At 52.8% G+C, this 16,597-nt stretch overlaps 1 protein-coding gene across 1 annotated transcript in view; it reads left to right on the top strand.

The window, feature by feature from the left end:
* Positions 1 to 678: 678 nt before the first annotated feature.
* Positions 679 to 16,597, top strand: part of TCF25 (transcription factor 25 (basic helix-loop-helix)) — a gene marked incomplete at both ends in the record, with an annotated part of 16,850 nt that continues 931 nt past the window's right edge. The window contains 13 exons of the mRNA XM_009704023.1: positions 679 to 846; positions 2,552 to 2,626; positions 4,619 to 4,743; positions 6,315 to 6,380; positions 7,529 to 7,611; positions 8,131 to 8,261; positions 10,851 to 10,950; positions 11,889 to 11,982; positions 13,037 to 13,129; positions 13,756 to 13,861; positions 14,258 to 14,417; positions 15,464 to 15,551; positions 16,128 to 16,286. Of these exons, the coding sequence (XP_009702325.1) occupies positions 679 to 846; positions 2,552 to 2,626; positions 4,619 to 4,743; positions 6,315 to 6,380; positions 7,529 to 7,611; positions 8,131 to 8,261; positions 10,851 to 10,950; positions 11,889 to 11,982; positions 13,037 to 13,129; positions 13,756 to 13,861; positions 14,258 to 14,417; positions 15,464 to 15,551; positions 16,128 to 16,286 (1,448 nt within the window). The remainder of the gene's footprint in view (positions 847 to 2,551; positions 2,627 to 4,618; positions 4,744 to 6,314; positions 6,381 to 7,528; positions 7,612 to 8,130; positions 8,262 to 10,850; positions 10,951 to 11,888; positions 11,983 to 13,036; positions 13,130 to 13,755; positions 13,862 to 14,257; positions 14,418 to 15,463; positions 15,552 to 16,127; positions 16,287 to 16,597) is intronic.

Genomic DNA, 16,597 nt, shown 5'->3' with positions numbered 1-16,597 from the left:
ACTGGGGCTGAACAGGGAGGGAATTGGAGAGAGGCCTGGGAGGGGTTGGGTGGTCTGGGTTGGGATGTTGTCAGAGCAGGGCCTGAGTATTGGGGTGGTCAGACAGTGGGTGACACTTTTCAGGAATATTCCTGCCACTTTCCCAGCCCCACAAGGTCCTGGTGCTGGTGGTCGGGTGTCAGGCAGGCCCTGATAGCGCAGATGGGTCCTTCAGGTGACAGAGCTTGATCCTTCTTTTCTGGGTACTTTGGCCAGCTCCAGCGGTTCCCTCTCCTTGCTCCAGGCTTGGCTGTGCGAGTGTAGACAAGGCTGGTTTTGAAGGATCTTCACAAGGACGAGCAGAGTCCAGACAGGGGCATGCTTTTTTCTGCCGGCTGCGCTGTGCAGTGGATGTGGTGTTTTGGCCCTGTGCTCCGCTCTGGGGAGTTGGTGGGTGCCAGGCTCTTCAGACGCCAACTGGGTGATACGCTTGAAATGAGAGGTCGTCCCCATCCATCTGCCAAAGAAGCCAGTTGGGCAGCTGAGCCCTGCACTGCTTCCGCGATATTTTTCTCTTCCATTTCCAGGTGGGAGTGGAATAGATCAGATCCCTGGGGAATTCTGTCCCCTGGGCACAGGAGAGGGCAGAGCAGAGCCCCACGCCGGCTGTTTCTGTAGCTTGTCTGTCTGTTTGCGCAGATCACTGCTGAGGAGTCGGAAGATGAGCTGCCGTCCAGAGAGGAGCGAGCGGATGCCCGTCTCAGCGAGCGGGATGCAACAGAAGGGAGCACCAAAGGGGCTGTAATTGAAGAGACAGATGGCAATGGGCAGAGAGATGGAGAGGAGGCAGAGCAGCCGGACCAAACGGTAATAAACCACAGGTATCTAGTGATGATGGCGATCACCACGTGAAGTGTGGAGAGAAGGTTTCTTATCTCCATGTCTCTACGTGTGTGAGGAGCTTTGTGGTGACAGGCAAGTGTGTTTCTTTTGCTTTGCGCCTGGATTTTGTCAGAGGATGAGGATGCCAGCCTCAGGGGAGCGACTCATGCAGGGAGCTTAAACCCAGGTGCTTGGGGCTCCAGATCTGGAAGAGAATGAGCAGTTTGGTGCTGACAGTTGGGTTTTGTCCCTGGGGTCCGGGGAGATTTTACAGCCGCAGAGGGGAGGTTTCTGAGGAAGACCTTGTGTTGCGTCCTCACAAGCGCTGAGGTCAGGCAGAGCGTGCGAGAAGGAAAGCACCCTGGGGTTCTGAAACAGAGATTGCTTCTCTGCTCCCTTTGCTGCACAGTTAATTGAGCTCTGTGCCGCACGTGGGGCTGGGCTGGTGGGTAAATGCTCGGTGAAGTGTTTGTTTTCGAGTGGACAACGTGAAGACTTGAAGTGATGTAAACTAAACACTGAGCTTGTTCTTCCCTGTAGTGTTTTGTTGGCATTTTGTGTTAAAATTCCCTCCTGTGGTCCGTATCAGCTCAGAAGCATCTCCTTGCAGGAGCACATAAGGAAAGGGGCACTTAATTAACAATTTGGCATTGCAAGTCTAGTCCATGTCTCACTGGAGGCGAGGGGCAGGGGGAGTGAAGGGGCATTGGCCCCCTGGCCTCACCCGTTAGGGCTCAGCGTTTGGGGTGGGTGCCCATGGGTTTTGGGTGCCAGGCGGTGCGGCCAGAGGAGCGAAGACCACTGTCTGTGTGCAGTCCAGCTGTGCTGGGGGCCTCAGCCAGCCCAGGGGCCTGGGAGCGCTCTGGATGTGCGGTGTGAGCTCTGCTCGGTCGGTCCAAGCGTGAGCGGTGGCTCCAGCAGGCCCTGACCCGCTGAATTTGCTGCGTAAGCACTGCAGGGTGCACCTGCTGCTTCTCTCAGAGCTTACCAGGTAGGAACGTGGGAGCCCTCGGCAGGCGTCTCCTCACCCTTTGATAGAGCCAAATGAGGGCTCCATGTTCCCACGGCTCTGAAATCAGCTCGGGAGCTATGGGGTTGTTCTGGTAATGCTGTTACTCGCTGTATTACCTGCGTAGATCTTGGAGATGTGCTTTTCAGCTCTGTACGCTCTGGGGAAGAACCAGCGTGGACAGCAGCGTGCCTGTCGAGTTAGGGAGTGCCACGCAGCATTGTGAGCTGAAGTAGCTGCATCTGTGGCGAGAGGAGCCTGTATCATGTGGTGCTTTCGGGCAGGTGTTGGTTTCTGTGGAAATTGGAGTGACTGATGAAACTGTCATGCTGACTAGAAAAACAAAAAAAGTTTATCCTAGAGACTGAAGAAGGGCTGAAATGTTTCTTGCACACCTGAGGTGTCTAAACTCTTTCTTGCCTGATTTTATAGTCTTGGGAATTGATATGAAAGTCAGCTGAGGTGTAACCCTTATGTTTGTAAAACTTTGGTGCTTTCCTCCATTTTTCTCCTTCTGTCTTAATTTCCACTCGCTGACAAACTTGGAAAAATCAGTATTGGTTTCATTTAAAGCCCCTCTTGGCATGCTGATCTCTGTGGGAAATGCTCTTCTGCCCCATGGAGCTTTCTTCCCTGCAGCCCCGGGGCATGCTCTGACATCTGTTCCATTTGTCTTTGCAGCCTATGTTGAGTAACAAGCCACGAAAGAAAAAAAAGAAAAGGAAAACCAAGAAAACTTCAGCAGGGGAGACTTTGGTATGTCTGCATTTGCTCTGAGCGTTAGTGACTGTCCTAATGTCTCCATTGCAGTTGACAAAGTGGGAACTCTGAGGTTGTTGCAGAAAAGATTTTGCAGCAAAATGCTTCCTTTTGCGCTGTACTCATTTAAAATTATGAAACGGCAAAAGCGGCTTTTAACTGTGGTCCTTCAAGCAGCCGGAGCTGGCGCAGCTCTGCTGCAAATGCTTAGGGCTGAAATCCTCAGCAGCATCTTCTTTCATCTCAGCTTCGGGGCTTTGCACGCCAGGGGGTACTGTGTGAGGAATTTTGCCATTTTCATTATATTTTCCTTGCCCTACTTAGGTGGCTCTGCCGGCTCCGCAGAGCCCTGCGGAGCTCTCGCTGCCAGCCATCGTTCACGTTCCCTTCTCCCCCGTGCGCAGCCGCGCACCTTCTCTGTAGTTTGACATGGTAGCTGAACGCCGAGAGGAGCATCGGCTGGTGTGTTATCAGCAAATGCACTGCCAGGCGCTCTTCCCGCGGGCCCTGCTCCATCCCCTCAGTGGTGAAGGGAGCAAGGGGACAGCGATTCTCGCTGACCAACCTGTCTACCCCTAAGGAAGGGTGCTTGGAGTGAGAACTTTATCCAGTGTCCCCGTGTGTTGTGGATAAAACTACGAGACAAATTTTAGTGCTTCAACATACTTTATCTACTTGAGCTAGGCTGGGAGACTAAATAGATTACAGTCTTTTAAATTTAATAGAAATAAAGTCCAAGTGGGAGCTAGTTTTCTGCTAAGGTTTAAGAGTCTTAACTCTACTCGAGGGAGATCCTTTGCTAAACATCCTGAGCTGCAGGGTGCTGAATGGGTGAGCTGTGACTGTGGTGTGGGTGCTTGGCTGGCCGCCTCCTCCCCGGGAATTCAGCTGGGGGAGCTCGGGAGTGAGTTACTAAGGCAGAGAGCCTGGTCAAAAAGCCCGTTTGCTCTCCCGGTCTGAGAATAACAAGCAATAGGGTGACATCTGCCAGCTGTGGACTGTAGGGAGACTTCATACCCAGAACCAGGCAATTTGGTTTGCTAACTAGAGATAATACTACCTTTGTTCGAAGACTGAAATGCAAACCACATTATAAACTTTTCATGTATCCACTCCACGCGGAGTGGCTATATTTAGCCAGAAAAGGCAAGCTCACAGCGCTATTGGCTGTCATGAATGGAATTCCGTGTTCCACCCACGTACATCGTGAGGAGGATGTGAAATGGTCGCGTAAGAAATGTGTCATTTGCTATTTCTGGGGAAAAATGGAGGAAAATCAGGATAAAAGTGTTATACAACTGTTGAATGTGCACTACTGGATATATTCTTTGGGTTGTTAGAAGATGGGGAAAGTGAGAGTGCAATACATTAAAACTGGGTTAAAGCCATGAGAGTGTTTGATATCTTATTACAAGGGTCGCAGCAGTAACTTAGTGTTTCCATGGAAAGTAGATGGTTAAAGGCTGATTATTTAACTATTTATGATTAAAATCAGCACCCCAACATTTCGTGATATTAGAGTGATTGTAGTAGATAGTAGTAGAAATTGTAGTAGAAATAAACCAGAGAAAGCACAGCAAAGGCTGAGTAGGAGGGGGCAGACCAGAGACCAGACAGCCTGCCAGCTCTTGCCCGTGCTAGGTGTATTCAGCTGGCACAATCGGACTCATGCTGGTGTGAAGAGCAACAGCCCTGCGATACCTTGAGCAAGCGGGGAAGAGCAGCCAGCGCTTTTAGGAGCAGCTGGGCAGGGAAGGCAGGCTCCGGGTGGGATTCCTGAGGGAATAAAGAATGCTGAGTGGAGAGCAGGAGGCCTCAACAAGAGAGTACGTGCATACCTGAGGTGGGCGATGGGGTACCAGCAGGGCGAGTGGTGGGGGCTGTGCCAGTATCACACGGAGATCGGGTGTGATCTCTGCTGGCTGACCTGCAGGCCGCGGTCGCCCGTTCTGTAATAACTGCCTTGTCTTTGTGCGTGCCTATCTTAAGGAAGACAACGACCTGGAAGACATCGACAGCCTGCTGGAGAAGATTGAGGATACCAGTGGGCTATCGCAGCAGATGCAGAGCGGGATAATTGCTGACAGCAGGCCTCTTCTCTATGTAGAGCACAGGTAGGGCTTGCTACCTTCCTGGTTTTGGCCTTGGGTGTGACAGGGGTGTCTGTTCCCCTGAGGAAGGGATCTGGGAGCCTCCCAGTGCGATCTGGCCATGGATTCAGGATCTTGCTTGAAAGGGGTTGTGGTAATGGTTGTGCACGTCCGCGTTTCTAACCATCGCTCTTGGAGCTGTGGTCGGTTCTGAGTGGTGACTGGTATTCTGTGCTGTTGAGCCTGGTTTGAGTGGGCGACTGGAGCAGATTACCCTCCAGAGGTGCCTTCCAGCCTAAAATGCTCTGTGACTCTGTAGGAGAATCTCTGCAGAGCTGCTGAGAGCCCTGGTGTGTAAAGCCCTGACATCGAATTGGCCTGGCCAGGTGACAGACTGCGTTCAGACCAGGCGCTGTGAGCAGCAGGCCCCAGTACAGCCTGTGCTACCCTCCGAGGAGGGCTGAGCAGTGCCAGGAGCTAATTTCACCAGGAAAGCAAGTTAGACTTGTCTAGCCTTTCCCACATGTCACCATCAACAAAGTGGACTCGGCGCCAGGCGTGTCCAAGAGCTGAAGAATGAATCTGCCTCAGACTCGAGATCTGTAACATCTGGGCCTCTATTGCAGTGGGAAACCTGTTGGGGATGGGCTGGCTGGTGTGTCCGGCATGTTTTGGGTCCTGGGCTCATACAGACATTGGCAGCTCCTTCTCTTTTTGGAGACAACATTTAAACTTGTAGCTGGGACAACGTACCAGTCCCGGTTTTGAAACCTCCAGTCACACTGCATGAAAGCTGAGTCTAGGCTGGTGGGCGCTCAGTGCTAGCACAGCCAGTTCAGGGACACTGCAGTAAAGCCAGAATGTTTGTTTACCTAGAGGTGGTTTTAAACTTCAGTGAGTTCTCTGGTCAAGGAAACATTATTCAGAAACCTTTGAGAGCTGGATAATCTCGGAGCGGGTGAGGGTTGGCAGTGCTGGATCTCAGCCTTCCCACTCCCTCTCTTCCAGCCCTGCTCACTGCACAGCAGAGAGAAGCAGTTCTCAAATACGCCTCCCTTCTCTGGGCCAAATGTTAGATCAAGAAAACTGTAGGTGTTGTCATGCTTTGATGCGCGATCTTTGTTTTAAAAAAATGTGTTTTAATCCTTGCCAGCCTTCATGCAGTGGTTAGGGTGCTTGACCTGAATTGCAGGCTGCCGCTGCTAGACTCGGCAGCAGGTATCTCGTGTTTTCCAGGCACGCGTACCGTGAGCGTGCTCTCCCGAATGGAAGCTGTCCCGGGATTATCCCAGGCTAAGGCCCCAGATGCCCTGGAGAGGGCAGCAGAAGTGTTCCCCAGCTCAGCGCTGTCCTCGGAGCAGAGCACGAAGGAAGCGTGCATCTGAACAGGGCTTCCGATGCCTCCTGTTCTGACCATTTTTAGTCTCCTTTCTGTGTGTTGTGTCGGATCAGTGGTGTGTGTGTGACAGTTCGGGGGCTTGGCTAGAGCAGCTTGAGGTACAGAGCACTTGGTGTTGATGGAGAGGACTCAAGTGTGAGACTTTTGGCTGTGTTTAACTGACGGTGGCTTTTCTTTCTCATTTCAACCTTCTCAGAAACTTGAATCCGGAGAATGAGTTGAAGAGATACTTTGGGGCTCGTGCTGTTCTTGGTGATCAGAGGTTAGTCCAGAATTTACTATTAAACCCTTTCAAAGTCTGGGTCGGTTGTCTGTCCTTCCCTTGGTACGGTTTACCGAGCCCCCAGTGCCACGCTTGGGCAGGGGATCCAGGGTTCAGGGTGTCCTACGCATTTAGTAGTCGCTTGTTGGGACAGGTGAGTATTTTCCTGTGATATGTGTGAGGGGGAGTAAGGCTTCTCCAGGCTTTTGCTAGCATTTGCTTTTTCTTCTGCTGATTTCCCCTCTCATTTACTGTCAAAACACCCTTCTAAAGTCCTTTCACTCAAATTCATAGGGTATAGACTCTTAGATTTCTTTTCTTTCTCCACTACTTGCCTCTTGTTGCTATGCCAAAGTCTCTGATGTCTTACAGAGTGGCGACTGAATACTTTCCAGGGAGGTGTCATGCATTTGCTCTCAGGGGCCCAGGGAACCTACTGCTTGGGTGTGAGGTCTCTATGCCATTATCCGTTGCACTGTGGTCAGCATTATCCAGAAAATCCCCACTTTCAGGAGCTGGTTGAAAAATGAGCACATAAGAAGGGCGTAAGCTCAGAGCAGTGATGGTGGAAGCAGAAACCTTCTCCAAGAGAGTCTGTGGAAGAATATTTAGCTCTTGAGGAAGAAGCAGCAGTCCTTTACTGAGGAGACATGACTTTCTTAGAGTAGCCTTGATTTCTGAATTTCTCCTGCCCCGAACCAATAAATTGGTTGCATTTGTGAGTATGGCTTAAACTAAATCAGTTGACATTTGAAGGCACTGCTGGGAAGAGAGATGAGTCAGAGGGACATGGGGCTCTCTTAATTGGACCTGGGAAGCTGTTTGAAGCAGAGAGGCAGCTGAGAACTTGGCAGGAATAAAAACAGGGGAGAGAAGCTATTGAAGTGGAAATGCTGGAGGCACCGGCTGGCCCAAAGAGGAATCGTTCAAGTAAGGCAGAGCCTGAGCGAAGTTACGTTGTGTCTTGAAGGCAAATGTGTTAAAGCTCTGGGCAAAAGTTCCGTGTGGCAGGGCTGCAGCTGGGAAGAAGTTGGATATCTTTTTTTTTTTTTTTTTTTCACCCTGAATCGTCCTTTTTCTGGATGGTTTCAGCCCTCCTCATTCTGTTAGTACAGAGAAATTGTGACCTGTCATGTTTATTTCCTCAGGCCAAGGCAAAGGCAGCGCCAGTACGTCCGCAGCACGTGGCTGACGGCTCCCAAGAACACCTGGCCGCGCTACAGCAAAACAGGTGAGGCTTTTCAGTGCCACCTCCCGAAGCACCGCACTGCTGCTAGCCGACGGGACGTGTCGGTCCCATGCCCGCGTTGGTACGGACGGCTGCTCCTGCCAGCCTGGCTTTCCTAGAGCCTCAGTGCGCGGAAACTGGAGCTGCTTTCATCAGCTGCCAGGCCCGGACTTCGTACTGGCTGATGCAGAAAGGGAACTGCTTGTCTGTCCTATTGTATCTTAGTGTTTGAGCTTTTTTTTTCCCCATTATTGGAAATAGCAGGTGATGAGTACTTCCCTTCTTAACAGCCGTATTGCTGGATAATGAGAAATACCCGTGGGGAGAGCACACTGCCTGGGCTTCTTGGGTGGGTTTCGGACTTTGGCTCAGGAGAGGAGGGAAGAGTGAAATTCTCTGAAAACACGTCTGGCTTTGGACCCAGTGACGTGAATGAGCTTTCAGTGTGATAAGAAAGCAGAAGAGCTTCTCTCGCCGCTGTGCTGGCAGCAGTGGTACCCACGTCCCCCCTCCACCCTCTAGGTATTGCCATGCAGCTGGTGGACACCAGGAAGGGGGTGCAGCACTTCACGTTCGAGCACCATCGCGAGTACCAGCAAGTGCAGTTCAAGTTCCTGGATGCTGTAGAGTCCATGGACCCCAACAACATTGTGGTATGTTGTGAAATTGTGTTGCCCATGCTGTTACCCCCTGCGTTCCTGCAGCCCCTTTCCCTGGCAGGGGAGGTGGGCTGATGCATCCCAGTGCTTACTTTTCGCCAGTCTCATTTTGAGCAGTAGAGCCCCGTGCCCCCTCTGCATGGGGCGAGGCAGCATTGCTCACTGAGCTCTGCTTTCACCTTACGAATAAGATAAGTGGCCACCTTGGTGCAAACGAGGTCCAGTGGCTGGTGGCCAAGCCTTGGTGGCTCTGCCCGAGAGCATACCCGGTAGCTGTCTGGAAGAGGAGCCCGTAGGAACTGACCGTTTGGCTGAAAGCGTACGAATAAAGCTCCCTTGTCTCAGCTCTTCAGCTGGGAAAGGAAAAATATTGTATAAACCAATCTTTAAATGGGAATCTAAACTAACAGCTGTTCTATTTATAAACTCCTGTATGGATGCAAAATGTGTCTTTTCTTGGTATTCCAGCAAAACAGTCTTTGTGTTGAAAGTTCTTCATGCGTGTCCAAGCTCATTAAACTGTATGGTAACATTTATAGTTTGTAACGATAAGCAACAGTAAAATTGCTCTGCACCCTACTGAACCATAACCGAGGTATTTTTGCTCTGAAAACCCTGGCCACATGAGCTCGGATACATGCCCTGGAGAAGTCTCTTAAAGAGGCCATTGTCTGCTAAATCAAGTTTACTTCCTTCTGCTTTCCCACCCTCTGCTCATGGCTGCTGCTCTCTCCAGCTCATCAGTTCTGCCTGCTGACTGGACTGAGGGATTTGCCTTAAATGGTGCGAGGTAATTCCTGTGCAGCGGTGATCGACCTGAGAGCCAGCGTCCTCAGGACAGCTCAAAGACGGTCTTGCACGGCTGTGCAGAGCAGGACGGGTTTTCTGTGGCCCATTTTCGTCTTAACGCTCTGTCCCTGTTAAGTGGGTCTGGCTACGTTTGAAGATATTCCTACAGCTTTAGTCTTCTACTTTTCTGTTAAAGGTTAAATCTAACAGATGGGTTTACCAATGCCAGAAGTACTTCAAACCCCCAAGCAGTTTATCTGTGAGAACCGCAGTGTCAATGTAGCTGGAGCCCCGACCTGCCTTGCTGCTGTGGTTTCAGCATGCAAAACGTTATTTTTTTGAGGGTTCTGCTCAGTGAGCATTTTTTCTGCTCTTGCTATTGAGTTAAAAGGGTCTTGGTGAGGAAGTTGTAAGTGCACGAAGAGTGCTTTTTTCCCATCACGGTGTCCCTTGGTGCTCCACCCCTTCCAAAAAGGAGGACTAGAAAGGAACTTAAGAGCAAGCGAGGAAGAGGTAAAGCGCCAGGCTAGTGGCACCGAGGCAAAGGCGCTGGGCCGGGACAGCCTAGAACGTAAAGGCTTTGTACTGTACGTGGTCACGCTGGCCATCGCCCTGCAGATGTACAGCTTCTGGAGCTCTTGAAGCTGTATTTTTTCAGTTTTGGGGGGAGAAAAAAAAAAATCCCAGAACTAAACCGTGAGCAGATTTGAAGAGGCTTCAGTATTTTTGTATTGAAACTGAGGTTTAGGTGCTTGGAAGGAGTAGCCCATTTATAATATAATTAGTGAATGCAGGGGCTTTTTAGGTGTGGTTAAACTTCTATTCTGAAGCCCGGAAAAAAATATTTTTAATCCATTATGATTCAGGAGCTGGATCCTGGAATTGTAATAGATGGGTCAAAAGGTCCTCTTGGTAGCCAGAGGAAACAAAAGCCTGATCAAATGCTCAGAATTGTTGAAGGGATAGAGAATAAAAATGTAATTATGCCTGCTGCCTACATCTTGAATATTGTGTGTGGTTCTGGGCCCTCACCTTCAAAAGGATGTGGTGGAGCTGGGAGAGATTCGGAGGAGGACAGTGAAGATGATCAAAGGCCTGGCATGGCCTCAGCGCTGGAAAAGCTGGGTCGGATGGGAGGGAGCTGCCTGAGGGAAGCTGCGATTGAGGGCTTGGATCCTGCATGGTGTAGGGAGAGAGCTCCCTGCCATCCCTTCCAACCCAGGGACGGAGCTGACAGGTTGGGATGAAAGGAAGTGGTTCACATTGTGTGCTTGAGCGCTGGCTTTCTGTATCGGAGAGCTGGAGTGCTGGAAAGGTCCCTGGGTCAGTAAGTGAACAAATTCATGAGAGGAAGCACCATTAATATAAATGGCATGTTTGACAATGGGGTGTCCCTGAACCCCTGAAGGTTGGCAGCTTAGAGTGTGCTGGGAGTCATCACATGTGCCCAGCTTCGTGCCCTCTTTCTCAGGCATCTGCTTTTGGAGGCAGGGCAAGATGGACCTCTGCTCTGACCCAGCATAACTGTTCTTAGGTTCTTTTAATCTGTAGTTTTAGCCTTTCACGTGAGGGGCGTTCCCAGCCTGGCACCACAGTCTTGGCATCAGCTCTCTGATGGTGTGGGACAGGATTTCTTCACCTTCAGACCCAGGGGCAAGAACAGCCCCTTTCTCTTAGGTGTGGTGTCAGGGCATTTGCCTCCCTGCCACACTTACAGAGCTTGCCTCGTAGGCAGAGTGCACGAGAAACCGGTGATTTGTGCTGTTGTGTAATCAAGCTCATGCTCTTCTGTAGCTGCTGCTTCAGATGAACCCGTACCACGTGGACTCCCTTCTGCAGCTCAGCGACATGTGCCGGATGCAGGAGGATCAGGAGATGGCCCGTGATCTCATAGGTAAGAGCTGAGGTGAGGAGCAGATGTCCTGGCATGAATTAATAAACAAAGGCTTTTGGTTCAGTTTTGGGTTTGTTTCAAGAGAGAAGCGGCAAACCAGAAGGGTTGGTTTGGCTCCGTATCTGTGACTCTGGGCTGTGAGCACTCGTCCTTATGTGATCCTGCAGACCAGCAGCTTTTGCTGGAGGCATTTAGAGCTGGACGTGCTTGTCTGGGCCAAAGCACATCAGCATTCACCTTCAAAATTAGTTGAGAGATTGTCTGGACATGGTGGGGTCCTACCTGTAGGATATCCCTTGCAGGAGGAAGGTCTGATTTAGTAACTACAAGACACAGATTAGTACCTTGTTTAGTAGCCTATGCCCTCTGCAAGGAGCCTGCCCAGCCTTGCGGGCCAGCCTGCTTTGCCTTTGACCAGCGTCTTGCAGGCCAGCATATCGGGCTGTGCTCCTTGGGGCACCGCAGGCTGCGTGGGAGCAAGAGCTGTCCCGGAGGGTGGCTGCCCCTCCAACTGCTGTGCTGCACCCTCGGGTGTCAGATGCGCTGTTTGGTAACTGGGGCACGTGCTCTCCAGCATGATTGGAAAGGCCAGAGGCAAAGTGAGGACAGGATCTTTGGCTTCCCTATGTGAAGATAGTTGTGGCAGAGGCGGCTGTACCAGCCTCGATCCCAGACCTCTTTCAGAAGAGTTGCCTTTCACAACCAGATCTAATGCCCGCAGACAGGAACAGGGCTCGCTTGCCTGGGTATCTGCTGCGACCACATACTCTGAAATAGCTGTGTGTGTTGCTAGAGCGTGAACAAGCTTATTTCGTGGGTGCCGGAGCTCTCAATCATCGATGTCTTCTGGGCCAAATCGACTGCCATTTTGCGAGCTCTGGGGCCCTGTGGTGTGCCAGGGCGGTGGCATGCCCTGACGCTGTCCTTGCTGTCTGCAGAGCGGGCGCTGTACAGCCTGGAGCGTGCCTTCCACCCCGTCTTCAGTCTGACCAGCGGGACCTGCAGGCTGGACTACCGACGGCCGGAGAACAGGTAGGCGGCACGTCTGCCTGCCCCGTGTCTGCCAGAGAGCTGTTGTGGTGTGCCCTGGCCTACTTTGGACACGGAGACCCAGATTCACAATGTCTGCTGCGTTATCCACGCTGGCGAGCGGTGGTGCGGGGACCTTGAATGTCCCCTTCTGTCAGAACAGGCTCTGCTGCTCGGCAGTTGGTGGCAGAGCCCCTCACTGAGGCAGCAGCGGGGCTCCTGAGATGGATGCTGGGGTACCAGCAGCTCTTGCGCTGAGGTTTCTTTGCAAAGCATCCTCTTTCCCAAGGGATTTCTTACTAGAGAATTAACTGTTCCTCCCTGTCACATCCTTCTCATGCAATTAGTACCCCTTAGCCCAACATGGCAGTTATTTTTTGTCACAAAAACACTCACTGTGTATTTACGGCTGTGCTTGGACACCTGCGTGCTGCCTGCCCGGCCTTTGTCCCCAACACTCGTGCTGCGCCCGGCCCGGCTCTTTACATAATGACAGCTCTGCAGCTGTGGGGAAAGGTGACTTTATTCTGGGAATTTTCCAGTCAGCTGACCCAAGTCATCTCTCCCAAACTGCTGTACCTGGAGGTTGCTCAGATTTCCAGTACCCCCTCGCTGACGGGCTTCGTGCCATCTGTGATCTGAGCACTGCGATCTGTAACGCCAATTTGGGTGTTAGTCCTCCCCCGGTACGCGTCGCACATGCTCTGTGTCGCCGGCCCCGCGTGGCTGGGCGGGCTGGGATGAGGCAGGATGCAGACTTTGGGGAGTTACTCTGTTGCCTGAGTTGTCAGCCCTGGTCTGCAGAGCAGGCTGTGGGTTTGCTGTCCCTGTACTTGCACAAAGAGATTAAAACAAGCACAAAACAGATGGGAAAGTGGCAGGTCTGTGGCACCCCATACTGCTCCAGGCTAGGTTCCCTGGACCCCCTTGGCTGCACAGCAGTGCTGATGCTCGGGGGGGCGAGAGCTGGAGCTGACGGTGTGTCCCCGTTCTTGAGTGGCACGAGGTGCTTCTCTCCAAATCTGGCTTCTAAACCGTGTTGCTGTTCCCCACGCAGGGCTTTCTTCCTGGCTCTCTTCAAGCACCTGATGTTCCTGGAGAAGAGAGGCTGTCCCCGGACAGCCCTGGAGTTCTGCAAGCTGATTCTGAGGTAGGTGCCCCCGCTGAGGGCTGCACCCCATTTGTTCCCTGCGGGATGGGGCAGGGCATCTCAGGCTTGGGGGAACAATGCACCGAGCCTAACTCGGGTGGGACAGAAGCCAACAAGGTGTACTGCTGCTCCCAGGCTCAGGGGGGGCTTGTTTCCACTCCTTACAAATGCAGTGTCACGGCTTAGTTTTGAGCACGTGCTCTTATCAGTGGTGCTGCTTTGGAGAGAAGTGATTGTTGAGGAGGAGACTTAAGCAGATGGGACCTGGGTGGCCCTTGCTCTCGACTACGGAGCTGCAGGCCTAGCCAGTCCACTGAGCCCGGAGTCTCTGCGGAGGAGTTGTACAACGGTGGCTTCAGCCTGCTTGGTTTGTGGCCATCGGTCCTCCTCCAAGGTGGCGACGGGGGGCCGTCACGCCTCTGCAGGGACGCAGAGCGGGCAGGGCATTGCACCGTCACTCTGGCCATGAAGGAACGACCATGTTCCCGTTATCTCTGCTTGCTGAGTCACGGAAGCTCTCTGGGTGCTAGTGGGAAAGTCTGGTTTGACTTAGAAATGAGGGCAGCTATTTCAGCTTTTGTGACACTGATTTTGTTTCCTCCCCTTGTGCTCACCTCCTTCCAAAGCCTTGATCCAGAGAATGACCCGCTGTGTGTGCTGCTGCTGATAGATTTTCTGTCCCTCCGAGCTAGAGAATACACCTTCCTGACCCGCATGTTCCAGGAGTGGGAGGTGAGTTGCCAACAGGCAGCCCTGGCGAGAGAGGGGGCCGAGAGAGGAAAGCTGCTTCCCGGGGCTCTCCCCACCCGGGCTGGCACGCTGTGCCACAGAGCACGAGGGTTTCGTAACCAGATTAGCCCTTTGAGGGCTGTCTCACGGCCACACTGGCATCCCGACAGCGTTGGAATGACCTGTAAAGGCTGGGGTGTTTGTTCTTGTAATCCTGCTACCCTGCAAACAATTGTACGAACTCAAAATTGCTTACTCAGTTGTGGGGGCACCAAGCCAGCGGCTGGAAAGGAACTTAATCCAGCAAGCAAGAAACCCCACCCTATGTGCAGCCCAGCCACATCGAGATCGTTCTGCACAGCATCATTTCTCGGTAAATCTGTCTCTCTGATCCTGCAGAGTCACCGGAATTTGTCCCAGCTGCCCAATTTTGCCTTCTCGGTGCCATTGGCCTATTTCTTCCTGAGCCAGCAGGAGGAGCGCTCGGAGCTGGAGCTGAGCCAGGCCCGGGAGAGAGCTGCCAGGCTCCTCCAGCTCGCCTTGATCATGTTCCCAAGCGGTAAGTCTGTCCCCACCGGTAAGTCCGTCCCTGCAGGCTTTGTCACTGCCTTCATCTGTGAGAGCGAAGGCTGGATTCCAGGCAGTCAAATGCAGAGGCGGCAGTTTGGCCCTGGGTTGCAAATGACGTTCACCTCTGTCTGTGGGAGATGGGAGCCCTGACTTGGAGGGTGATGCGGCTCGCGCAGTTCGGTGGTGGTGGGTACTGCTGTACCGACGTCTGGTGTGGTGATGGTGGTGGGATTCAGCCTTCCCTCACCGTGGCAGGACCGGGGAGAGAACGGTGGAACCGGGTAGGGCCCCTGCAACCATGAGCCCTGCACATGTTAGGAGGAGGTCGGCAACCGTTCTCCCTGCTGCGCACCCTCCTTGGAGCAGCTGATGCCCCTTCGTTAGAGACGGTCATGGACGTGCAAGTTGGGGGTGGATGAGAGCCAGAGTCTTGGAGCAGGAAAATGTTTCACCCCGGGGTTGCCCAGACCCGAGACAGCAAGTCTCTCTCAGCTTTCCCTCCGAGGCACAGCTCTGCTTTAGATGTGCTCTCCTTGGGTGCCCATCACTCCTGCTTTCATCCAGCTGGTGCTGCTGTCCATGGAAGGAGATACGCAGCCCCTCTGGGCCCAGAGGAGGGTGTGTCTTTATAGGCAGGAATAACCAGCTCTCCAACAGAGGTTTAGTTTGTGTTGGCTGAAGCCAGCTTTTTTACTGCCAGTCACAGTGACTGAAATAAAACCCTTGTTCAAATTCAAAGGCCAGCAGCCTTCAGTGTAGAAAACTGCACCTTATTTCACTGGGAGGGGGGAAGTTTGTTGTCCTTTTTTGTTTACTCTGAATCTGTTTCCATCATCCGTGCACAGATCAAAACGCAGCATAACCCCCAGCAGCATCCTCGCACCCTTCTTGCGTGGGTCCTCGCTCAGTGCCCCGGTGGGGTCCTGGCCCCCTGGGATGGGGCTGTCCCTCTGCAGCCCCGGCAGTGGGGACTGGCCACTCCACGGTGCTCCTCGCCGGGCTGTTGAAAGCGAGCTGTCTGACTTTCTCCTGCAGTTCTTATGCCGTTGTTGGATCACTGCAGCGTGCAGCCCGATGCCAGGGTCGCGTCCCATTCCTTTTTTGGGCTGAATGCTCAGATAAGGTAAGCCCTGGAGATGTTCTCAATAAAGGGAAGGAATCGATTTTGCCAGTAGTGGGGCTTTTGCTTGCTGAGGCAGCTAATGGAGTTACAAAGCTGCGGAGGAGAATATTTGGTTTTCCTGAGTAGGCTGTTAGATGCTTTGATAATGGATTTCCATAATGGCCACCAGATAACGCTAACAGACCCGCCTCACCTTAACGTGGATGGGTCAGAAGTTCACACCGAAGCTTGTCAGTACATGTAGTAAGAGAGAGCAACGTGTGAGTGCTCTCAGGGCAGGCTGTCTCCTACCAGTCTGGATTTCCCTGACACGTGGTCATCCCAAACATGCAAACGGTCTCCCCCTCGGGTCAAGGCAGCATTAACTTTCATCTCGTGGCTATGCTTACCCCAAAAACAGATGGAGGCAGGAAAAACTGGTGAAGGTAGATGGAAATAGCAAAGCAGGGAGCCTGCGATTCCTCTCTTTGTGTTCTCACGCCGAAGCACAGTGCGGAGATGAGCCCTTGCCAGCTCGCACAGGGACCTGCAGGCGGGAAGGAGGAGAGTGCCCTGAATAACAACTGTCTCCCGTAGCCAGCCTCCCGCCTTGAACCAGCTGACGTCCCTCTACGTGGGAAGGACTCACTCCCTGTGGAAGGCCCCAGCCGTCATGGCGTGGCTGGAGACCAACGTCCACGAGGTGTTGTGCATGGTGGATGCCCGGGACCCGCTGGTGGAGGAGTCTGAGCACAAGTGAGTGCAGCAGGCGGAGGTGAGCGGCTCTCGTACCAGCATGGGTGCTGAAACATGGGGACGGAGCCGACCGGGGGGCTCTGTGGATGAGAGCAGCTCTGTCCTGGGCAGCAGTGGTGCTGGGCCTTGCTCAGAGCCCCATGACTGCCCGTCTGATGGTGGCTGCTGATGCCAAGGGTTACACTGTGGGGCCGGGAAGGCTGCTCCTCCGTACTTTGCACAAACGTGAATTGAGAGCTGTACCTCTCGCTCGCTGGGGAGCCTGTGCTGTGCTGGCTTTCCCCAGCCCCAGCCCTTGTGTATGCCCCGGG

Source organism: Cariama cristata, unplaced genomic scaffold, assembly GCF_000690535.1.
Source record: "Cariama cristata isolate BGI_N322 unplaced genomic scaffold, ASM69053v1 scaffold23087, whole genome shotgun sequence".
NCBI lineage: Eukaryota > Metazoa > Chordata > Aves > Cariamiformes > Cariamidae > Cariama > Cariama cristata.
The sequence above is the reverse complement of the archived record's forward strand: the minus strand, read 5'-3'. Positions and strand labels throughout refer to the sequence as shown.